Raw genomic sequence first — 26,562 nt, 5'->3', positions numbered from 1 at the left:
GCTCCCGTCCCCTCTAGTCGCCTTCTACGACATGCGAGGAATGCGTGGGAAGTATTCTTTCACCCCATCCCCTATCCCCTATCCCTATTATTACTTACTTGATCAAACCACCTCACACCACATATTGTCCTCAAACATCTCATGTCCACTATTCCTTCAAAAATACCCATTTTTGCTTTCCTAGATAATTTTCTCGACTTCCACATATTCTTCAATGCTCCCAGAACTTTCGCCCCCTCCCCCACCCTATGATTCACTTCTGCTTCCATGGTTCCATCTGCTGCCAAATCCACTCCCAAATATCCAAAACACTTCACTTCCTCCAGTTTTTCTCCATTCAAACTTACCTCCCAATTGACTTGTCCCTCAACCCTACTGTACCTAATAATTACCTTGCTCTTATTCACATTTACTCTCGGCTTTCTTCTTTCACACACTTTACCAAACTCAGTCACCAGCTTCTGCAGTTTCTCACACGAATCAGCTACCAGCGCTGTATCATCAGCGAACAACTGACTCACTTTCCAAGCTCTCTCATCCGCAACAGACTGCATACTTGCCCCTCTTTTCAAAACTCGCATTTACCTCCCTAACAACTCCATCCATAAACAAATTAAACAACCATGGAGACATCACACACCCCTGCCGCAAACCTACATTCACTGAGAACCAATCACTTTCCTCTCTTCCCACATGTACACATGCTGTACATCCTGGATAAAAACTTCTCACTGCTTCTAACAACTTGCCTCCCACACCATATATTCTTAATACCTTCCACAGAGCATCTCTATCAACTCTATCGTATGCCTTCTCCAGATCCATAAATGCTACATACAAATCCATTTGCTTTTCTAAGTATTTCTCACATACATTCTTCAAAGCAATGACCTGATCCACACATCCTCTACCACTTCTGAAACCACACTGCGCTTCCCCAATCTGATGCTCTGTACATGCCTTTACCCTCTCAATCAATACCCTCCCATATAATTTCCCAGGAATACTCAACAAACTTATACCTCTAATTGGAGCACTCACTTTTATCCCCTTTGCCTTTGTACAATGGCACTATGCAAGCATTCCGCCAAGCCTCAGGCACCTCACAATGAGTCACATATACATTAGATAACCTTACCAACCAGTCAACAATACAGTCACCCCATTTTTTAATAAATTCCACTGCAATACCATCCAAACCCACTGCCTTGCTGGCTTTCATCTTCCGCAGAGCTTTTGCTACCTCTTCTCTGTTTATCAAGTCATTTTCCCTAACCCTCTCACTTTGCAGTCCACCTCGACTAAAACGCCCTATATCTGCCACTGTATCATCAAACACATTCAACACACCTTAAAAATACTCACTCCATCTCCCTCTCACATCACCACTGCTTGTTATCACCTCCCCATTTGCCCCCTGTACTGAAGTTCCCATTTGTTCCCTTGTCTTATGCACTTAATTTACCTCCTTCCAAAACATCTTTTTATTTTCTCTAAACTTTAATGATACTCTCTCTCGCCCCAACTCTCATTTGCCCTCTTTTTCACCTCTTGCACCTTTCTCTTGACCTCCGGCCTCTTTCTTTTTACATCTCCCACTCATTTGCATTATTTCCCTGCAAAAATCGTCCAAATGCCTCTCTCTTCTCTTTCACTAATAATCTTACTTCTTCATCCCACCACTCACTACCCTTTCTAATCTGCCCACCTCCCATGCTTCTCATGCCACAAGCATCTTTTCTGCAAGCCATCACTGCTTCCCTAAATACATCCCATTCGTCCCCCACTCCCCTTACATCCTTTGCTCTCACCTTTTTCCATTCTGCACTTCATCTCTCCTGGTACTTCCTCACACAAGTCTCCTTTCCAAGCTCACGTGCTCTCACTACTCTCTTCACCCCAACATTCTCTCTTCATTTCTGAAGACCTCTACAAATCTTCACTTTTGCCTCCACAAGATAATGATAAGACATCCCTCTAGTTGCCCCTCTCAGCACTTTAGCATCCAAAAGTCTCTCTTTCACTTGCCTGTCAATTAACACGTAATCCAAATACGCTCTCTTGCCATCTCTCCTACTTAAATACGTATACTTATATATATATTTTTTTTTTTTTGCTTTGTCGCTGTCTCCCGCGTTTGCGAGGTAGCGCAAGGAAACAGACGAAAGAAATGGCCCAACCCACCCCCATACACATGTATATACATACGTCCACACACGCAAAATATACATACCTACACAGCTTTCCATGGTTTACCCCAGACGCTTCACATGCCTTGATTCAATCCACTGACAGCACGTCAACCCCGGTATACCACATCGCTCCAATTCACTCTATTCCTTGCCCTCCTTTCACCCTCCTTCATGTTCAGGCCCCGATCACACAAAATCTTTTTCACTCCATCTTTCCACCTCCAATTTGGTCTCCCTCTTCTCCTCGTTCCCTCCACCTCCGACACATATATCCTCTTGGTCAATCTTTCCTCACTCATTCTCTCCATGTGCCCAAACCATTTCAAAACACCTTCTTCTGCTCTCTCAACCACGCTCATTTTATTTCCACACATCTCTCTTACCCTTACGTTACTTACTCGATCAAACCACCTCACACCACACATTGTCCTCAAACATCTCATTTCCAGCACATCCATCCTCCTGCGCACAACTCTATCCATAGCCCACGCCTCGCAACCATACAACATTGTTGGAACCACTATTCCTTCAAACATACTCATTTTTGCTTTCCGAGATAATGTTCTCGACTTCCACACATTCTTCAAGGCTCCCAGAATTTTCGCCCCCTCCCCTACCCTATGATCCACTTCCGCATCCATGGTTCCATCCACTGCCAGATCCACTCCCAGATATCTAAAACACTTCACTTCCTCCAGTTTTTCTCCATTCAAACTCACCTCCCAATTGACTTGACCCTCAACCCTACTGTACCTAATAACCTTGCTCTTATTCACATTTACTCTTAACTTTCTTCTTTCACACACTTTACCAAACTCAGTCACCAGCTTCTGCAGTTTCTCACATGAATCAGCCACCAGCGCTGTATCATCAGCGAACAACAACTGACTCACTTCCCAAGCTCTCTCATCCCCAACAGACTTCATACTTGCCCCTCTTTCCAAAACTCTTGCATTCACCTCCCTAACAACCCCATCCATAAACAAATTAAACAACCATGGAGACATCACACACCCCTGCCGCAAACCTACATTCACTGAGAACCAATCACTTTCCTCTCTTCCTACACGTACACATGCCTTAAATCCTCGATAAAAACTTTTCACTGCTTCGAACAACTTGCCTCCCACACCATATATTCTTAATACCTTCCACAGAGCATCTCTATCAACTCTATCATATGCCTTCTCCAGATCCATAAATGCTACATACAAATCCATTTGCTTTTCTAAGTATTTCTCACATACATTCTTCAAAGCAAACACCTGATCCACACATCCTCTACCACTTCTGAAACCACACTGCTCTTCCCCAATCTGATGCTCTGTACATGCTTTCACCCTCTCAATCAATACCCTCCCATATAATTTACCAGGAATACTCAACAAACTTATACCTCTGTAATTTGAGCACTCACTCTTATCCCCTTTGCCTTTGTGCAATGGCATTATGCACGCATTCCGCCAGTCCTCAGGCACCTCACCGTGAGTCATTATTATTTATAATATTTTTTTTTATTATACTTTGTCGCTGTCTCCCGCGTTTGCGAGGTAGCGCAAGGAAACAGACGAAAGAAATGGCCCAACCCCCCCCATACACATGTATATACATACGTCCACACACGCAAATATACATACCTACACAGCTTTCCATGGTTTACCCCAGACGCTGCACATGCCTTGATTCAATCAAGTGGACTGAACCAGGGCATGTGAAATGTTTGGGGTAAACCATGGAAAGGTCTGTGGGGCTTGGATGTGGATAGTGATTCTGGTTTCAGTGCATTGCACATGACAGCCAGAGACTGAGTGTGAATGAATGTGGCCTTTTTTGTCTGTTTTCATACATTTCATTTCCAACATATCCACCCTCCTCCGTGCAACCCTATCTATGGGCCATTTCTCACAACCATATGATGTTGTTGGAACTACTATTCTCTCAGACATACTCATTTTAGCTTCCCACATATTCTTCATCACTCCTAAAACCTTCTCCTCTTCCTTCACCCAGCTTTCATGGTTCCATTTGCTGCCAAGTACACTCCCAGATCTCTAAAACACTTCACTTTGTATAATTCCATTTAACCTTATGTTCCATCTAACTTGTCCCTCAACCCTACTAAACCTGATGACCTTGCTTTTATTCACATGTACTCTCAACTTTCTCCTTTCACACACACTTCCAGACCCCGTCATCAACTTTTGCAGTTCTCCACTTGAATCAGCCACCAGTGTTGTATCATTGGTGAACAACGACTACATGCCATCACCCTCTTGATCAGTACCCTTCCATACAATTTCCCACTTGTTCTTGTTACTTTCATTGTTAACCTCCTTCCAAAACAATTTATTATTCTCCCTGAAGTTTGCTGATAATTGCCCACCCCAGCTTTCATTTGCACTCTTTTTCAATCTTTGTATCATCCTCTTGATTTTCTGCTGTTTTCTCTTGTTGATTTTCCAGACACTTGAACTCCTTCTTTGCAAGTAACACCCATAAACTTCTTGTTTTCTTTCACTTGCAACTTCCTCATCCCACCACTCACTACCATTTCTCAAATGCCCACCTTCCACATGCCACACTTCTTTCACACATCAGCACTTATTCCCTAAATACCTCCAGTTCTTCATCCACTCTTCCGGTTTATTTGCTCTCACATTTTGCCATTCTACACTCGGTCTGTCTTGGTATCTCTTCACACAAGTCTCTTTTCTACGTTCACTCTCTTTCATCATCCACTTCCCTCCCATATCATTTCCTCTTATTGTTCACACCTTCACCTTTGCCTCCACTAAGCACTGATCAAACATTCCACCAACTACCTCTCTAAGCACATTTACATTCAAGAGTCTTCCTTATGCATACCTATCAGTTAGTATAGAATACAATAATGTGCATTTACCATCTACCCTACTCACTCATACATGCATAATATGTCCCTGTTTTTAAGCTTAGTATTCCCAGTCACCAGTTCTTTTTCAGGAAACGACTCCAAAATCTGTTCACCACTTTCATGTACATCACTGGGTACCCTGTGTTCCTCAGGTATACCCTCAACTGCCACATTACTCACTCTTGCATTCAAATCCTCCATCTCCAATACCCGATTCCTTGCATCAGGATTGCTGACACGCTCTCTATGCTCATTCCAAAGCACTCACCTCTGTTCATTCCTGCTTCAGACTCTGGGTGTAGAAGCTCATATAATCACCAACACCTCATAATTCACTTTCATTTTTATCCACGGCAGTCTGGGACTCATTTCCTTATACTCTTTCACACATTCTTATAACTTCTTCACCAGAAGTGCAGACCATTCCATAGGTCTTACTCTCACAGTAAACCTTGGCTGTTACCTCTTAAGACATTCTCAATCCATTCATCCCTCTTTTCCATGAGCTTTTCATCACTCAGACTAGAACATATAGGTTCCTCTCCTCAGATGTAAAATATGCTTCTTAACTTTCCCCTCTCATTTTGTTACATCCATGCACATTCAGACACTCCAGCCTGAACTTTAGAGGAGGATGAATACTCCTTGATTTGCTCTTTCTTCTGGTCCAGCCTTTCGGAACTAAAATACGCAGAGTGGGTTTCCAGCACTCTGCTCCTGCCCTTTTTAGTCTCCTTCTACGGCAGGCAAAATATACATGGCAAGTGGCTTTTTGACATATGTAATGATAGAGTGATAAAAGAGATGAGAGCAAAACTGGGGAAAGGAGTATGGTGGTGAGGTATGGTAGCTAGTGACAAGCCTGTTTGTGGATGATACTGTGTTGTTTGCTGAGAATGAAGAGGAATGGCAGAAGGTTGTAAGCATGTGTTATTGTGTATAAATGAAGATGATTGAAGATAAATGTGAGTGATATTTCCATGGTTATTTAATTTGTTTATGGATGGGGTTGTTAGGGAGGTGAATGCAAGAGTTTTGGAACGAGGGGCAAGTATGCAGTCTGTTGTGGATGAGAGAGCTTGGGAAGTGAGTCAGTTGTTGTTTGCTGATGATACGGTGCTGGTAGCTGATTCATGTGAGAAACTGCAGAAGCTGGTGACTGAGTTTGGTAAAGTGTGTGAAAGAAGAAAGCTTAGAGCAAATGTGAATAAGAGCAAGGTTATTAGGTACAGTAGGGTTGAGGGACAAGTCAATTGGGAGGTAAGTTTGAATGGAGAAAAACTGGAGGAAGTGAAGTGTTTTCGATATCTAGGAGTGGATTTAGCAGCGGATGGAACCATGGAAGCGGAAGTGAGTCATAGGGTGGGGGAGGGGGCGAAAGTTCTGGGAGCATTGAAGAATGTGTGGAAGTCGAGAAAATTATTTTGGAAAGCAAAAATGGGTATGTTTGAAGGAATAGTGGTTCCAACGATGTTATATGATTGCAAGGTGTGGGCTATCGATAGAGTTGTGTGAAGGAGGGTGGATGTACTGGAAATGAGATGTTTGAGGACAGTTTGTGGTGTGAGGTGGTTTGATCGAGTAAGTAATGAAAGGGTAAGAGAGATATGTGGTAATAAAAAGAGTGTGGTTGAGAGAGCAGAAAAGGATGTTTTGAAATGGTTTGGTCACATGGAGAGAATGAGTGAGGAAAGATTGACCAAGAGGATATATGTGTCGGAGGTGGAGGGAACGAGGAGAAGTGGGAGGCCAAATTGGAGGCAGAAAGATGGAGTGAAGAAGATTTTGAGTGATTGGGGCCTGAACATGCAGGAGGGTGAAAGGCTTGCAAGGAATAGAGTGAATTGGAACAATGTGGTATACCGGGGTCGACGTGCTGTCAATGGATTGAACCAGGGCATGTGAAGCGTCTGGGGTAAACCATGGAAAGTTGTGTGGGGCCTGGATGTGGAAAGGGAGCTGTGGTTTCGGTGCATTATTACACGACAGCTAGAGACTGAATGTGAACGAATGTGGCCGTTGTTGTCTTTTCCTAGGGATTTCATGTGTGACGGGGTGGCAACGGGAATGAATAGGGGCAGATGGTATGAATTATGTACATGTGTATATATGTATATGTCTGTGTTTGTATATGTATGTATTTATGTATATGTCTGTGTTTGTATATGTATGTATTTATGTATATGTTGAGATGTATAGGTATGTATATTCGCATGTGGACGTGTATGTATATACATATGTATGTGGGTGGGTTGGGCCATTCTTTCGTCTGTTTCCTAGCACTACCTCGCTAACGTGGGAGACAGCGGCAAAGCAAAATAGATAATAAATAAATAAGAAGTAAAGAAATGATGTTTCATGTGTGGTGGGGTGGCAGTGGGAATGAATAAATTATTGGCAGATGGTATGAATTATGTACATGTGTATATATGTATATGTCTGTGTTTGTTTATGTATGTATATGTTGAAATGTATAGGTATGTATATTTGCGTGTGGACGTGTACGTATATACGTATATGTGTGGGTGGGTTGGGCCATTCTTTCGTCTGTTTCCTAGCGCTACCTCGCTAACGCGGGAGACAGCGACAAAGCAGAATAAATGATAAATAAATAAGTAAAGAAATGATGTTTAAAAGGAAACGGTGAAAGTATAGAATTTACAGAGCTCCATGAAGTGAGAGAATAGTATGTGCTACACTATGTTATGGATATGGGGGAAGAAAGACTGGAAAAGGTGACAGAATTCATGTATTTGGGAGCTTTTTTATTATACTCCTGCGTTATCGAGGTAGCGCATGGAAACAGATGAAAGAATGGCCCAACCCACTCACATAAACATGGATATACGTGGATGCTCACAAACGCACAGATACATACCTATACATTTCAATGTATACATACATATACATACACAGACATTTACATATATATACACTTTTTTTTTTTTTTTTTTTTTTTTTTTTTTTTTTATCGCTGTCTCCCGCGTTTGCGAGGTAGCGCAAGGAAACAGATGAAAGAAATGGCCCAACCCCCCCCCCATACACATGTATATACATACATCCACACACGCAAATATACATACCTACGCAACTTTCCATGGTTTACCCCAGACGCTTCACATGCCTTGATTCAATCCACTGACAGCACATCAACCCCGGTATACCACATCGCTCCAATTCACTCTATTCCTTGCCCTCCTTTCACCCTCCTGCATGTTCAGGCCCCGATCACACAAAATCTTTTTCACTCCATCTTTCCACCTCCAATTTGGTCTCCCTCTTCTCCTCGTTCCCTCCACCTCCGACACATATATCCTCTTGGTCAATCTTTCCTCACTCATTCTCTCCATGTGCCCAAACCACTTCAAAACACCCTCTTCTGCTCTCTCAACCACGCTCTTTTTATTTCCACACATCTCTCTTACCCTTACGTTACTCACTCGATCAAACCACCTCACACCACACATTGTCCTCTAACATCTCATTTCCAGCACATCCATCCTCCTGCGCACAACTCTATCCATAGCCCACGCCTCGCAACCATACAACATTGTTGGAACCACTATTCCTTCAAACATACCCATTTTTGCTTTCCAAGATAATGTTCTCGACTTCCACACATTCTTCAAGGCCCCCAGAATTTTCGCCCCCTCCCCCACCCTATGATCCACTTCCGCTTCCATGGTTCCATCCGCTGCCAGATCCACTCCCAGATATCTAAAACACTTCACTTCCTCCAGTTTTTCTCCATTCAAACTCACCTCCCAGTTGACTTGACCCTCAACCCTACTGTACCTAATAACCTTGCTCTTATTCACATTTACTCTAAGCTTTCTTCTTCCACACACTTTACCAAACTCAGTCACCAGCTTCTGTAGTTTCTCACATGAATCAGCCACCAGCGCTGTATCATCAGCGAACAACAACTGACTCACTTCCCAAGCTCTCTCATCCCCAACAGACTTCATACGTGCCCCTCTTTCCAAAACTCTTGCGTTTACCTCCCTAACAACCCCATCCATAAACAAATTAAACAACCATGGAGACATCACACACCCCTGCCACAAACCTACATTCACTGAGAACCAATCACTTTCCTCTCTTCCTACACGTACACATGCCTTACATCCTCGATAAAAACTTTTCACTGCTTCTAACAACTTTCCTCCCACACCATATATTCTTAATACCTTCCACAGAGCATCTCTATCAACTCTATCATATGCCTTCTCCAGATCCATATATGCTACATACAAATCCATTTGCTTTTCTTAGTATTTCTCACATACATTCTTCAAAGCAAACACCTGATCCACACATCCTCTACCACTTCTGAAACCACACTGCTCTTCCCCAATCTGATGCTCTGTACATGCCTTCACCCTCTAAATCAATACCCTCCCATATAATTTACCAGGAATACTCAACAAACTTATACCTCTGTAATTTGAGCACTCACTCTTATCCCCTTTGCCTTTGTACAATGGCACTATGCACGCATTCTGCCAATCCTCAGGCACCTCGCCATGAGTCATACATACATTAAATAACCTTACCAACCAGTCAACAATACAGTCACCCCCTTTTTTAATAAATTCCACTGCAATACCATCCAAACCTGCTGCCTTGCCGGCTTTCATCTTCCGCAAAGCTTTCACTACCTCTTCTCTGTTTACCAAATCATTTTCCCTAACCCTCTCACTTTGCACACCACCTCGACCAAAACACCCTATATCTGCCACTCTATCATCAAACACATTCAACAAACCTTCAAAATACTCACTCCATCTCCTTCTCACATCACCACTACTTGTTATCACCTCCCCATTTACGCCCTTCACTGAAGTTCCCATTTGCTCCCTTGTCTTACGCACTTTATTTACCTCCTTCCAGAACATCTTTTTATTCTCCCTAAAATTTAATGATACTCTCTCACCCCAACTCTCATTTGCCCTTTTTTTCACCTCTTGCACCTTTCTCTTGACCTCCTGTCTCTTTCTTTTATAAATCTCCCACTCAGTTGCATTTTTTCCCTGCAAAAATCGTCCAAATGCCTCTCTCTTCTCTTTCACTAATACTCTTACTTCTTCATCCCACCACTCACTACCCTTTCTAATCAACCCACCTCCCACTCTTCTCATGCCACAAGCATCTTTTGCGCAATCCATCACTGATTCCCTAAATACATCCCATTCCTCCCCCACTCCCCTTACTTCCATTGTTCTCACCTTTTTCCATTCTGTACTCAGTCTCTCCTGGTACTTCCTCACACAGGTCTCCTTCCTAAGCTCACTTACTCTCACCACCCTCTTCACCCCAACATTCACTCTTCTTTTCTGAAAACCCATACAAATCTTCACCTTAGCCTCCACAAGATAATGATCAGACATCCCTCCAGTTGCACCTCTCAGCACATTAACATCCAAAAGTCTCTCTTTTGCGCGCCTGTCAATTAACACGTAATCCAATAACGCTCTCTGGCCATCTCTCCTACTTACATAAGTATACTTATGTATATCTCGCTTTTTAAACCAGGTATTCCCAATCATCAGTCCTTTTTCAGCACATAAATCAACAAGCTCTTCACCATTTCCATTTACAACACTGAACACCCCATGTATACCAATTATTCCCTCAACTGCCACATTACTCACCTTTGCTTTCAAATCACCCATCACCATAATCCGGTCTCATGCATCAAAACCACTAACACACTCATTCAGCTGCTCCCAAAACACTTGCCTCTCATGATCTTTCTTCTCATGCCCGGGTGCATATGCACCAATAATCACCCACCTCTCTCCATCAACTTTCAGTTTTACCCATATTAATCGAGAATTTACTTTCTTACATTCTATCACATACTCCCACAACTCCTGTTTCAGGAGTATTGCTACTCCTTCCCTTGCTCTTGTCCTCTCACTAACCCCTGACTTTACTCCCCAGACATATTCTTATTTCCTGCCTTTATCCACTCCCATTGCCACCCTGCCACACATGAAAAACAGCTCACACGCACACGCGTGCGCACGCACACATAAGGGAGCAGTCGGAAAAGACAACAAAGTCCTCATTCGTTCACACTCAGTCTCTAGCTGTTATGTGTAATGCACCAAAACCACAGGTCCCCTTCTACATCCAGGCCCCACAAAACTTTCCATGGTTTACCGCAGAAGCTTCACATGCCCTGGTTCAATCCATTGACAGCACGTCAACCCCGGTATACCACATCGTTCCAATTCACTCTATTCTTTGCACGCACGCCTTTCACTCTCCTATCTGTTCAGGCCCCGATGTCTCAAAACCTTTTTCACTCCCTCCTAACACCTCCAATTTGGTCTCCCACTTCCCCTCATTCCTTCCACCTGTGACACATATATCCTCTTTGTAAATCTCTCCTCACTCATTCTCTCCATGTGGGAGCTATCTTGGGTAAATTTGGTGATATGGAAGGATGGCTGAAGGGATAGGGCATTGCAGGGTAAAAGAGTCACTGGGTCCCATTATGAAATAATAAAGGGTGTAGGTGTAAGTATGGAAGTGAAGAAAGTACTATTAAAGGACAGCATAGTCCTCCCAAACTTAACCTATGCAGCCAGATTGTGGACAGAGGTCAAGAGTCCAGGCTGTGGAAATGAGCTATTTGAGAGGAATATGTGGTATGACTTGATGGAATTAAGAAAGAAATGAAGGGGTGTATGAGAGATTTGGTATGGCACAGAATGCAAAAGGAATGAACTGTGAGGTGGTTGAGTGGGTGAAACAATACTTTGCAGTGGTTTGGGAAAGAATGCAAGACGAGGTGTTTACAAGGAGAGTTTATGATCGTAGGATTAAACGGGTTGATATGAGAGGTAGGATGAAAGGGATTGGTGTGAGAGGAAGGCCACATGTAATAAAGGGAAATAGAGTGGAAGAGTACTTGAGGGAGAGAAATGGTGGAAGAATGCATGGAATGGTGCATGCGATGGATGCATGTAAGGACAGGGGCAGGTGGAGACTCTTTTGCTGTGGCTACCCCTTTGATGGGAGTTCCTGGAGGGAATGGGTGTCAGGGATACAAATAGATAGATGCTGGTGGCAGATTTAAGTGAGAAACTGCAGAAGCTGATATCTGCATTAGGATGAGTGTGTGAAAGGAGAAAGTTGAGAGGAAACATGAAAAAAGTAAGAGTATAAAGTTTAGCAGTTGAAAGAGACTGGTCATTTTGAGTGTAGTATAAAGATTAGCAGTCGAAAGAGACATAACATTTTGAGTGTGACTTTGAATAGAGAGAGATTGGAGGAAGTAGGATGTTTTAGATATCTAGGAATTGATATGGTGGTGAATGGAACTCTGGAAACTATTGTGAGCCCAAGGGTGGGTGAATGGACATTAAAGAGTGTGTGGAGAGGTCATTATTGGTATGGTTGATGGTGTAGTGGTTCACTGGTGTTGTATAGATATGAGGCATGGGACCCAGATAAAAAAGTATGCAAGAAGGTGAAAGTGTCGGATATGAAAAGCCTGAGGACAGTCTGCTGGGGAGGAGAGTTGATAATGAAAGAGTTATGGTGGTAAGAGGAGTATATATGAGAGAGCTGAAGAGGGTATGCTGAAATGGTGTGGATCTATGGAGAGGATGATTAAGAGGGTATATATGTAGGAAGTGAAGGGAACATTAAAAAAGGGAAACCAAGGTGGAGGTGGATAGATGGGGTGAAAGATACTATGAGTATTTTGGGTCTGAATATCCGGCAGGGTGTTTGGTGTGCAAGGGATCACATGAATTGGAGCAATTTGTTATAAAGAGGATGATGAGCTTTCAACAGAATAAAAGTTAGGGGATATGAAGGGGTCAGGGTAAACTACAGAAAGGTCTTTGGGGCCTGGTTTTGGATAAGGGTCTCTGGTTTTGCTGTATTGTACATGACAGATAGAGAGTGGATGGGAGTGATGGAAACATTTCCTCCTTTGCTAATGGGATACCTTGTTAATTTGGGAAAAGGCAAACAGGTATGAAAGGAGAGAAAGAAGAAAATTTTGATTGTTCATCGAGAAATTATGAGGAGAGTTGAAACTGGATGGAAGAAAACCTAGATGGAAAAAACTAGATGAAGTGAAAATTTGAAAAATATGAACACTTATTCTGTTATATAAGAATAAGTGTTCATTTCTCAAATTTTAACTTCATCTAGTTTTATCCAAGGTTTTCTTCCATCCAGTTTTAACTCTCCTCATACTTTCTTGATGAACATTCAAAATTTTCTTCTTTCTCTCCTTTCATACCTGTTTGGCTTTTCCTTGTATTCCTTGCATGTCATAGAAGGTGACTAAAAGGGGAGGGAATGGAGGCTGGAAATCCTTCCTCCTCGTTTTTATTTTTCCAAAAGAGGGAACACAGAATGGGGCCAAGTGAGGATATTCCCTCTAAGGCTCGGTCCTCTGTTCTTAATGCTACCTTGCTAACACGGGAAATGGCGAATATGTTTGGGGGAAAAAAAGAACATTGTATTTGATGTAGTAGTATGGAGTTTCAGAATATAGTTTATGAGACAATTTGCAATATTAGTTATTTTGAGAGTTATGCTACAAGAGAAAAAGTAGGTGATATTGTAATTCAGTCGCATTTTTTTTTTTTTTAATTGATTTAGCATTTATGCTCTTATGTTGTACTGTTTCACTCCCCCTTTCACATAGTATTCTATTTTTCAGATTCATCCAAAAGCTGCACCCAACTGGAATTGTACTGAAGACTGTTGGCATGAAGCTCATCTTGAGAATCCTTCTACTGAAAAAGATTTACTGTTTGATGACAAGGCAGTCCGTGCGCCTCCTTGTAAAACAGAAAATTATCACAGAGCGCATGAAGTAATCACAAAATTAGATATACAGGAAACAAAGAAGCATATTTGTTATAACTCTGTTGAAAAAGTTGAAGCATCCAGAGAAAATGCTGCAAAGAAAAGAAGGAAAAAAGACAAGAAAAGAAAGAATAAACAAAAGTCTATTAGCGATAGTGATAGTATCAGTGACATCGTGAGTCGTACTGTGGAGGAGTGTGAGAGACGGGTTAGATCTTCTTCTGTATCTTTGGACAGCTTATCTTTATCATCTGTGTCATGTAATTCATCTGATAATGAGTCAAAGAGTAGCGATACACCTTCAGCTGTTTCAAGTCTTGAACTGGCACCCAATCAGCGAATTATCTCTCTTAGTCAGATGGCTCAGAAACTAAGTAGTCAGATTACTGAGGAAGAGGAAAATCTCAGGCAATGCTTGATTAATGAGAGAGGTAAAGTGTCTATAAATGCATCATTATCACAAGCAATACAACCTACTGGCAGCAGAGAGGAGACTTCAAAACATGCAAAATGGTTAGCTATGGTTAAAGATAGAGGTGATGGAGGAAGTTCCTCAAGAGTGCCTCTCCCTTATTCACAGATAGAAGCTCTCTCGGTTGAAGAACTTATTGCCAAAATGAAAACAATGTTGCCTAATGCATCAGCAACTCAAGAAGGGTCCAGTGTTATGACCAACACCAATCAAGGTGATTCTAAAAGTATAAAAGAAAAAGAAATCTTGAAAGATGCAAATTATGCACTTCAGGAGAATAAGAAAAAGACATTATTGCAAAAGAAGGATCAGTCCTCAATGGTTAAACTATTTGAACCATCAGGTAAAGAATTACCTAAGTTAATTCCTCCTGATATTCCAATGTTGCAGTTGTCTGGTGGTAGCAGTATTAGAATTGCAACTGAAATGGGGTTCACCTATCCAGAGGCAGAGGATTTGTCTTCCCTACCAGGTTATAATGTTGGACAAAATATTGATAATCAACAAGTTCAACAAGGAAACATATATAGATTGCCATTGCAGACCTCAGAACATTGTTTTATTGCTTCTCCATTACAGTCTAGGAAACTAGATCAAGACCAGTCAACAAATCTTTGTGTACCTGCAAAAGAAAACGAGATGGAAAAGGCAGCCCTTCTTATCCAAGCTGCATATAGGGGTTACCGGGTCAGGAAAATAACATGCACACTGCTAAAAAAGCAGCCTTTGAGGCTCATAAAAAAGGTAAATGCATTTCAGCAAACTAAAAGTTTACAAAACAACACAAATTTTCTTGCTTTAGGAGGAAATAAGTTATTCAAGAGCAGTTACTTCAGTAGAACATTGAGTGACCTTGACCAAGAAAAGGGTTCATCCATTGAGGGGGAAAGTGAGCAGATTGATTGGCAGAAGATTAGAACAGAACTAGAAGAAAGGAAATTTAAGCTCAGAAATGATTCTCAGTATATTTTCAAGAGATCAGATTTGCCAGAGTGGATTAAACCTTATTATGTCTTAAGTGAAACCGGGAATGTAGAAAACTTCATTGAGAGTAAAGTTAAGGAGCTTGAAGTTCAAAACTGGAATACTGCCCATGAGAAGGGGAATGATATTTTGAATGACCATAGAATTGAGAGGCATGGTAAAAGTAAGGATAACAGCAGCAAAAAAGATCTAAGCTGTTTGGAGAAAACGCATTTTGATGTCACTTTAACTGAGGGACCATTATCAGACTTAGAGGAAATACAAGATGTTAGTGTCCATGAAAAGGAAACTCAGACAAATTTCACAAATAACAACCATTCCATGACAGTGAGAGAAAACATCAATAAGGAAAAGAAAACTACTTTTGGGGAGGGTCTTGTTAATGAAAATAGACTAGAATTTATTGACTTGAGGAAGAAATTCATTGGAAAGAAAATATTAGCATTACAAGCATCAAATGTTTTGGATGGAGAGTGTAACATTAGCCAGGAGGAAACGGACTCAAAAGCCATTACATTTAACTGTAAGGCAGAGAATTCTTCAGATGATATTTTGTTACAGGAGGAGCAACATGGAAAGCTTGAGGAAACACTGGAGGAGGGTTTGTTAGAGGAAGTAGAGCAGAATTTCACCCAAGAATCAAAGAACCACGTTGTTGATACATGCAGCACTTCACATGAGCCAACCTCTGAAGAGAAACATATGGTTGAATCATCAAGCTCAGTAGAATCTTCCAATGTAAGTGAATCTATCAAGGTGGAGGAAATATCAGCACCCCACAAACTGCTAGGCAAAGGCCCTCACTTTGCACCTGCAAGTCTCAGGCTTCGACTGAATGCAGAACTTATGTACCAAGACTCTATTGGTGAAGCTCTTAAACAGTTGCATAATGTGGAACAACTTGATGTTCTGACTAGAAGTCGACAAGAAGCATTTGCTTTGTCTCAGTCTTTGGCTGTCCAACAGCAAAAGAGAGAGGTGGATGCTCAGCAGAAAATTTATGAAGAGAGTAAGAAAAAGGAAGTGGATAGAAAGAGAAAGGAAGTGAAAAAGAGAAAAAAAGAACAAGAAAAAGAGATAAAAGAAGAATTCAAGAAACATGATGTGTTATGGAGTGTTGAGAGAATGGAAAGGGAAGCCAGAAATCGTTTCATTCAGTTAGAAAAGGAAGTTCGTGCGAGAGCTGAGCAAGTCCTCTCAAATGCTACTCAGAAAGTTCCAGAGTCAAGTAATAATCAAAAAGATGTTATAGCAGCAGCAGCAGTTGCTGCTGTTGGGGCAACAATATCCCAGTGGGAGCAACTTAGACCAGTGCAGAGAGCCTCTGGTGCTAGCTTACGATCTCAGAGTTTGATGGCTCTGAATGAAAGGCTTATTTCATCATCAATATTAGGTTCTCAGCAGTATACTTCATCCTTTACAGAATCTTCAAGTGCTAGATCTCGATCTCATGATTCATCCAGTAATAAGAAGTACTTACCTTGCTCGGAGAAATTAAGTGAAACTAATTTAAAGAGCTCCTATAGAGAAGAATTACCCTCATCAGTTCATTCATCCCTCAGTATTTCTGTTGAAGAACAAATAGACTCAGAAATGGAATCTGGTGGAATTTCTTTGACAGAAAATGTTTTGACAGGAAAGAGTAATAATCCCACATTGATTAGTGAAAGCAATGAAGTGAACCTTTCCCATTTAATAGTGAAGGAAGATCTTTCTCTTGCAAATAGTTCTGTACTATCTGAAGATATAAAAAACGATCATGCGGAAGATATTAGGTCCCTGCAATCTGTATCAGGAGCAGTAAGTACCATAAATTCATTGATGAAGAATGAGATGTCTCAAATTGAAGCTGTTAGTGAGTCAAGATTAGAATCTGGGAAGGAAATGTCAGAATGTCCTCCTGTGTCAGAAGATTTAGAGTCAAAGAGCTTGTCAGAAGCAGTAAATGAAGAAAAGTCACAATCAGACACTGTCAGTCTGCTAAGTAGCTCTGTAAAGAGTGGAGCAATACTTCTATCTAAAGCTGAGGAATCTATTCCAATTGCCCCTTCTTCTGTTTCAGTGAACAGTATAAAGCAACATTATATGTCTCAGAATAGCTCTGCTCAAGGTAAAGAATTGTTTGAATCACAGAAAAATAACACACAGACATCAGCTAATACTGTCACTACATTTTCTTCTAAGCTGCGGAAAACAGCTCGACAGGAAGAAAATGAAACTGTGGATTCATACTCAGAATCATTTGAAGTTGAATCTGGAAGTGATGGTTCAAGCACATCCTCAACTTCACAGTTACAAGGGCAGAGTCAGCGAGACTTAACCCTTGTTGTATCTTCAGGTAATATCCTGAACCACTTTGGTTACAAGAGTGTATCTCAGGTTGGAAGTGGATTGACTGGGGCAGTTACTGATGGAGGAAGTGCTCTGGGAATGACACTGAACTTAGTGGAATCTTTGCAAAAGGAAGAAGAGGTTAGAATCAAGCATCAGGAGGCTCTTCTTAAGTTGCAGGTAAAAGTTGACTGCATATTTAGTTTGATATACACCAGGAAGTGGTAGATTTGGTTAGCAGGTCATATTGAACAAAAGTGATTATGCTTTTATTGATTTTAAAACTGCATATCAATTTTTTTTTTTTTTTTTTTTTTTTTTTTGCTTTGTCGCTGTCTCCCGCGTTTGCGAGGTAGCGCAAAGGAAACAGACGAAAGAAATGGCCCAACCCACCCCCATACACATGTATATACATACGCCCACACACGCAAATATACATACCTACACAGCTTTCCATGGTTTACCCCAGACGCTTCACATGCCCTGATTCAATCCACTGACAGCACGTCAACCCCGGTATACCACATCGATCCAATTCACTCTATTCCTTGCCCTCCTTTCACCCTCCTGCACGTTCAGGCCCCGATTACACAAAATCTTTTTCACTCCATCTTTCCACCTCCAATTTGGTCTCCCACTTCTCGTTCCCTGCACCTCCGACACATATATCCTCTTGGTCAATCTTTCCTCACTCATTCTCTCCATGTGCCCAAACTATTTCAAAACACCCTCTTCTACTCTCTCAACCACGCTCTTTTTATTTCCACACATCTCTCTTACCCTTACGTTACTTACTCGATCCAACCACCTCACACCACACATTGTCCTCAAACATCTCATTTCCAGCACGTCCATCCTCCTGCGCACAACTCTATCCATAGCCCACGCCTCGCAACCATACAACATTGTTGGAACCACTATTCCTTCAAACATACCCATTTTTGCTTTCCGAGATAATGTTCTCGACTTCTACACATTCTTCAAGGCTCCCAGGATTTTCGCCCCCTCCCCCACCCTATGATCCACTTCCGCTTCCATGGTTCCATCTGCTGCCAGATCCACTCCCAGATATCTAAAACACTTTACTTCCTCCAGTTTTTCTCCATTCAAACTCACCTCCCAATTGACTTGACCCTCAACCCTACTGTACCTAATTACCTTGGTCTTATTCACATTTACTCTTAACTTTCTCCTTTCACACACTTTACCAAACTCAATTATAGATATATATATTGCGTGCTCTTAGTTGCTTATGATATACTCCAGCCAGTTTTTTTATTTGCAAGGTACAGGTTTATCACGAGTAACAGATTTTCTTTTGTTATTAATTAGTGAGAGCTTGAAGGTTGTTTTATGTAGATAATTTCAAATGTGGAAAGGTGTGGTTTCAGTACATTATACATGACAGCTAGAGACTGAGTGTGAACGAATGTGGCCTTTGTTGTCTTTTCCTAATGCTACCTCGTGCACATGCGGGGGGGGGTTGTTATTTCATGTGTGGCGGGGTGGCGATGGAAGTGAATAAAGGCAGACAGTATGAATTATGTGCATGTGTTTATATGTATATGTCTGTGTGTATTTATACATTGAGATGTATAGGTATGTATATTTGCGTGTGTGGACGTGTATGTATATACATGTGTGTGTGGGTGGGTTGGGCCATTCTTTCATCTGTTTCCTTGCGCTACCTCACTAACACGGGAGACAGCGACAAAGCAAAATGAAATAAATAAAAAATTTCAAATATCGACCCCATTTTATACTTAGGTATAGATCCTGTTTTTCAGGGAAACCATTACGTTTCTGGAGTCAGAATAACAAAATGATGGAAAAAAATGTGATTCTAAAGTTTTGTGGATCTCCATGGTGTAGCAGTTAGTGTAACTTACTGTGGTGCATTCATTGGCTGCCTGTGGACGAATCCATAGGAGTGCAAATCCTGGTCATGGCAACCAGCAACTAGTCCACATTAAACCCATTTGTTTTATCTATCTATGCATATCTCTGGCCCAGATGTTCATCCTCTCATAGGGGCTGGTCAGTAAAATGGGTATTAAATTAAGTAATGAAAGGGTAAGAGGGATGCGTGGTAATGAAAAGAGTGTGATTGAGAGAGCAGAAGAGGATGTGTTGAAATGGTTTGGACATATGGAGAGAATGAGTGAGTAGAGGTTGACAAAGAGGACATACGTGTATATGTCGATATGTATATGTATGTGTTTGATGAAAGAGTGGCAGATAAAGGGTGTTTTGGTCAAGGTGGTGTGCAAAGTGAAAGGGTTAGGGAGAATGATTTGGTAAACTGAGAAGAGGTAGTAAAAGCTTTGCGGAAGATGAAATCCGGCAAGGCAGTGGGTTTGGATGGTATTGCAGTGAAATTTGTTAAAAAAGGGGGTGACTGTATTGTTGACTGGTTGGTAAGGTTATTTAATGTATGTATGACTCATGTGAAGTGCCTGAGGATTGGCAGAATGCTTGCATAGTGCCATGGTACAAAGGCAAAGGGGATAAGAGTGAGTGCTCAAATTGCAGAGGTATAAGTTTGTTGAGTATTCCTGGTAAATTATATGGGAGGGTATTGATTGAGAGGGTGAAGGCATATACAGAGCATCAGATTGGGGAAGAGCAGTGTGGTCTCAGAAGTGGTAGAGGATGTGTGGACAGGTGTTTGCTTTGAAAAATGTATGTGAGAAATACTTCGAAAAGCAAATGTATTTGTATGTAGCATTTATGTATCTGGAGAAGGCATATGATAGAGTTGATAGAGACCTGCTCTGTGGAAGGTATTATTAAGAATATATGGTGTGGGAGGTAAGTTGTTAGAAGCATTGAAAAGTTTTTATCAAGGATGTAAGGCATGTGTACGTGTGGGAAGAGAGGAAAGTGATCGGTTCTCAGTGAATGTTGGTTTGCGGCAGGGGCGCGTGATGTCTCCATGATTGTTTAATTTGTTCATGGATGGGGTTGTTAGGGAGGTGAATGCAAGAGTCTTGAAAAGAGGGGCAAATATGCAGTCTGTTATGGATGAGAGAGCTTGGGAAGTGAGTCAGTTGTTGTTTGCTGATGATACAGCGCTGGTGGCTGATTTGTGTGAGAAACTGCAGAAGATGGTGACTGAGTTTGGTAAAGTGTTTGAAATAAGAAAGCTGAGAGGAAATGTGAATAAGAGCAAGGTTATTAGGTACAGTAGGGTTGAGGGACAAGTCAATTGGGAGGTAAGTTTGAATGGAGAAAAACTGGAGGAAGTGAAGTGTTTTAGATATCTGGGAGTGGATCTGGCAGCGAATGGAACCATGGAAGCAGAAGTGAATCACAGGGTGGGTGAGGGGGCGAAAATTCTGGGAGCCTTGAAGAATGTGTGGAAGTCGAGAACATTATCTCGGAAAGCAAAAATGGGCATGTTTGAAGGAATAGTGGTTCCAACAATGTTGTATGTTTGCAAGGCATGTGCTATGGATAGAGTTGTGCGGAGGAGGGTGGATGTGCTGGAAATGAGATGTTTGAGGACAATATGTGGTGTGAGGTGGTTTGATCGAGTAAGTAATGTAAGGGTAAGAGAGATGTGTGTTAGTAAAAAGAGTGTGGTTGAGAGAGCAGAAGAGGATGTTTTGAAATGGTTTGGTCACATGGAGAGAATGAGTAAGGAAAGATTGAGCAAGAGGATATATGTGTCAGAGGTGGAGGGAACGAGGAGAAGTGGGAGACCAAATTGGAGGTGGAAAGATGGAGTGAAAAAGATTTTGAGTGATTGGGGCTTGAACATGCAGGAGGGTGAAAGGCGAGCAAGGAATAGAGTGAATTGGAACGATGTGGTATACTGGGGTTGACATGCTGTCAGTGGATTGAATCAGGGCATGTGAAGCGTCTGGGGTAAACCATGGAAAGTTGTGTGGGGCCTGGATGTGGCAAGGGAGCTGTGGTTTCGGGCATTATTGTGTGACAGCTAGAGACTGAGTGTGAACGAATGGGGCCTTTGTTGTCTTTTCCTAGTGCTACCTCGCACACATGAGGGGGGAGGGGGATGGTATTCCATGTGTGGCGAGGTGGCGATGGGAATAAATAGGGGCAGACAGTGTGAATTGTGTGCATGGGTATATATGTATGTGTCTGTGTGTATATATATGTGTACATTGAGATGTATAGGTATGTATATTTGCGTGTGTGGGTGTGTGTGTGTGTACATTGTGTATGGGGGTGGGTTGGGCCATTTCTTTCGTCTGTTTCCTTGCGCTACCTCGCAAACACAGGAGACAGCGACAAAGCAAAATAAATAAATATAAATATATATATATGTATGTGTGTATATGAGTGGCTGGGTTGTTCTTCATCTGTTTCCTGGTGCTGCCTTGCTGACACAGGAAATGGTAATTTGGATAGGGAGCTGTGGTTTTGGTGTATTATACATGACAGATAGAGACTGAGTGTGAACGAATGTGCCCTTTTTGTCTGTTTTCCTGGCACTGCCTCACTGAAGCAGGGGGTAGCAATGCTGTTTCCTTTGGGGTGGGGTAACACTAGGAATGAATGAAGGCAAGCAAGTATGAATATATACATATGTATATGTGTATATATTGTTATGAATTCTCCTACTGGGAAGGATCATCAACTATGCACACGGATAACACTATCTTAAAGTCATGGGATTAAAGCAAACATCAGCATTAAAACTTCTTATAACCAAGAACTAAACAGTACAAAATAACAGAAGCACATTAATCAGGCACAAGTCATTTAGTTAACACTGAACATGATTTCACTATTTTAGGTAAGATTTCAAACCAGGAGATCTCTTTCCTTTATGACAATTGGATTGTAGCAACATGATTCAAGAACACTTATTCGTTGAACACTTCTATGACAAGTTACAATACTCTATGACACTCAAAACTAAATGACAGAGGTGGTTCAACACTGTAGAGTTTATATAGCGCACTTCACTGATCGTAGGCTATGTGCTTGAGACAAAAGGGCGAAACCACTTACTGACTTGCTGGGCTATGGGGTAGAGAGATATTGTGGCTCAGCGGGTGTCAGAGGTTTTTTATTGTAGGGAGGAGCGAGCCAGGAGTAGCCTGCCCCGCCCTGCTGCCCTAGTCTCAGGTGGGATTGGTGAAGGGTGACCCATAGTGCCACTCTTGATTGGTTAGAGGCCTAAGATGCAGTTGTGATTGGAGGAGGGTGGCTCATAGTGCCACTCCTACTTGGCTGGAGGGTGTTAGGTTCGGCTGTGACTGGAGGAGGGGCTCATAGTGCCACTCCTGGTTGGCTGAATGATCTTAGGTCCGGCCTACGTCTGGCCTAAGGCCCAACCTCCTTTTGTCCTGATGGTAACGACGATATACAGGAAGCCACGTCTCCTAGCTGACCTCCCATCTTGACCCCCCAGTTGTCTGGTGCCCCGGACAGGGGAGAAATGAGAGGTCCAAGTGTTGTGGTTAACTTGATTGATGGCCCGGCGTGACCCTTGTTCTTGACCTCGGCCATCCGTTTCCCCGGGTGTGGGAAAGACGGCAGGCCTAAAGGGTTTGGCCAGGGGAGTGAAACCCAAGCCAAGATAACGGAGGCCTTTGCCCTCTTCTCTGTCGTCCTACAACATAAGATATCATTTACACCATAACACAGGAAAAAGGGACACACACACATATACGAACATAAGGGCATACACACACATGTTCATAACACCCCCCTCCTTAAAGGAGATTTCTGGAATAGAAATTTTCTTACCTTAAGAGCGGGATAATCAGTCTGCTAGCACATTATGTGCACCAGCAATTTGGTGAATATCTAAATTATACTCTTGAAGGAATAAGGCCCACCTAGTTAACCTTTGATTCTTATCTTGGAACTTGTTAACATATTTGAGTGGGTGTTGGTCAGTATACACCCTTGTGATATTGCCTGAAGGGCACAAGTATACATGAAAGTGCTGCAATGCAAGTATTAAAGACAGAAGTTCCTTCTCAATGGTGGAATTATTCCTTTGGGCTTGATTAAGTTTCTTACTAAAATATCTTATGGATGGTCAACCTTCTCTGCGTCCTCCTGCAAGAGGACAGCACCGGCTCCCACATTACTGGCATCTACTGCTAACTTGAATGGCTGGTCAAAATCAGGAGCCTGCAAAATATGACTATTACAGAGTATGGCTTTTAACTATGAAAAGCTGTCGCATACTGTTCATTCCAAACATATCTAACATCTTTCTTCAATAAATCTGTCACAAGGGTTGCAAGTGTTGCAAAATTAACAATGAACATCCGATAGTACCTAGCCATACCCATAAAAGTCTCAGTTCTCTTCTAGATCGGGGGGGGTACCTGTCTGGGATAAAGCCTGGACTTTTGCAGTCGGTGGGGCTAGCTCACCTTGACTGATCACAGAGCCCAAATACTGCACCTTGTCCTTCACAAATTTGCATTTGTCCCAATTGAGAACAAGGTTAACCTCATTCAGGACAGTCAGAATGTTGTCAAGTCTCTGTAGATGTTCGTCCCAACTCTGACCGTATATCACAGTATCATCCAGGTAGACGACACAACCAGGCAGGTCTCTGATGAGGATGTCCATAAGTCATTGAAATGTGGCAGGGGCATTCTTCATGCCAAAAGGCATCACTTTACACTTATAAGTCCGTCATAACACTACAAAGGTACTGATGTCTTATGCTTTTTCTGTTAATCTAATCTGTCACTACCCTTTTCTGAGTTCCAATTTCATCAGAAAGCAAGCATTGCTAACACGATCTATGCAGTCTTCCACACGTGGTAAGGGATAACTATCAGTTCTTGTCTCCTCATTAACCCGGTGGTGGTCAATACAGAACCGATAGGTCCCATTAGGCTTGGGTACGAGAGTAACAGGGGAGCTCCACTCTGACTGACATGGCTCAGTCGGGTCGTGCTCAAGCATATAGTTCGGCTTCATGTGAAGGATGGCTGCTCATTGTGGACTCGCCCAGTAAGGAGCTAGTTTGACAGGCCAGGCATCTCCCACGTCTACATCTTGACTTGTGAGTGAGATCTGTCCAGGTGTGCTTCGGAAAATCTCTGGGTGTTCTGACAGTAGGGCAGACATTTGCACACGTTGTTCCTCCATTAGGTGCAAAAGTTTTGCCTCCCACTTCCCGTCTGCGCCTCAGTCCAGTTCCCAAGTCTCCAAGGCACCTGTGGCTGGGTCGTGGTCCCCGTCACATACAGCTACCACTGGACGTTGGATGATGGAGACTAGTACAGTCGGTTCCAAAGGGGGAGGATCAAGATTGAAATATGGTTTAAGCATGTTGACGTAGCATAATTACCAGCCTTTGCACCTCTTGTTGGTAGAGACAAGGTAACTTGAGTCTCCTTCATTTCGGATAATGGTGTAGGGACCCTGAAAAATGGCAGCTAGGGGTTGTCCTGGCTGGGGTAATAGAAGCAACACCTCATCTCCCACCTCACACCTTCTCAATCGAGATCGTTTGTCATACCATTTCTTCATTCATACTGAGTCTTAAATTCTCCTGAGTGGCTTCCAAACACCTCTAAAGTTTCTCCTCTAACTCGCTAGCTGGAGCACAACAGGCCTACACTCTCGCTCTTGTTCAGCCACACATCTTTCAGTAACTTGAGAGGCCCTCACACCTCGTGGGCAAACATCAGCTCAAAGGGGGAAAGCCTAGAGACTCATTCAGCACTTCTCTTGTGGTGAAGAGAAGAAATGGGAGTCCCTTATCCCAGTCCTAAGTGTTGTCAGCACAGTACTTCTTTAGCATGGACTTCAGGGTGGAATGTTAATGTTCCAATGCGCCCTGACTCTGAGGGTGGTAAGCAGTGGAAATAATCTTACTGATACCCAGCTCCCTCAGGGTTTGTTGAAAAGTCCCGGACATGAAATTGGATCCCAGATCAGATTGCACCTCTTTGGGCAGTCCAAACTTTGTGAAGAAGCTAAGTAGCTCCCGGACAACAGTCTTGGCATTCATGCTTCTTAATGGTGTTGCCTCGGGATATCTCATGGCTATATCAGTAATACTTAAAATGTAAGTGACCAGAGGAGGTTCTTGGCAATGGGCCCACAATGTCAACTATGACCCTGTCAAACGGAGCTTCAAATGGGGGAATAGGAACTAAGGGAGCAGCCTTAAGCTTCTGATTAGACTTTCCCATCATACACTTGACTTGTATGACACGTCTTTACATACTGAGTGACATCCCGGCAGACACCAGACCAATATACATTCTGCCACACTCGTTCCAGGGTCTTTCTCACCCCTAAATGACCAGCGAAGCTTGAGTCATGCGCAAGCTTCAAAATCTCCCTTCTGTAGGGACGCGGCACCACAACCTGATGGGCTGCCTGCCACTCTTCGTCTTCCCCATTACAGAACACCGGTCACCATTTCCTCATTAACAACCCATCCCAGAGGTAATAACTGTCAGCTGATTCTTCAGTCGACTCAAACAGTTTCTCAAACTCTGGTTCGGCGCTGTAATTTCTTCAGATTCTGCCGAGACAAATCATCAGCCTCATCCATCCACTCTGGCTCAGAGTCTAAACCAGCAAAGAAGGTATCAGCCAGCTCCACCTCACTCTTCTCACTCTTGGAGAGTGATTGCAGTCTTTCCACCTCATGCTCTGTCTCCTTTGGTGTATAGGCTGCCTTCTTAGCGGACATGGACCAGGTACCTGCACACATGGGGAATACCCCTGGTACCTCTTCCTGAAGTCACTCTGTCTCTGTGGACTCCATTAGTCTCACTGACACCAGTGGTGCTGGACAATTGCCTAACACAAAGTCCACTCCTGAGACAGGCAACCAATCTACAACCCCCACCTGGGCAGGGCCCGTGAAGAAATCTGTTTCC

General features: G+C 42.5%; 1 protein-coding gene across 2 annotated transcripts in view; it reads left to right on the top strand.

Annotated features, from left to right (window-relative positions):
- Positions 1-26,562, top strand: part of LOC139751415 (uncharacterized) — a 217,508-nt gene that overhangs the window by 111,672 nt on the left and 79,274 nt on the right. For both annotated transcript variants that reach the window (XM_071666807.1, XM_071666806.1), the window contains one exon: positions 13,781-17,896. In XM_071666807.1, coding sequence (XP_071522908.1) covers positions 13,781-17,896 — 4,116 coding nt within the window. The remainder of the gene's footprint in view (positions 1-13,780; positions 17,897-26,562) is intronic.

This window comes from Panulirus ornatus, chromosome 11 (assembly GCF_036320965.1).
Source record: "Panulirus ornatus isolate Po-2019 chromosome 11, ASM3632096v1, whole genome shotgun sequence".
Lineage (NCBI taxonomy): Eukaryota > Metazoa > Arthropoda > Malacostraca > Decapoda > Palinuridae > Panulirus > Panulirus ornatus.
Note: the sequence above shows the minus strand (reverse complement) of the source record. Positions and strands in the feature narration are given on the sequence as shown.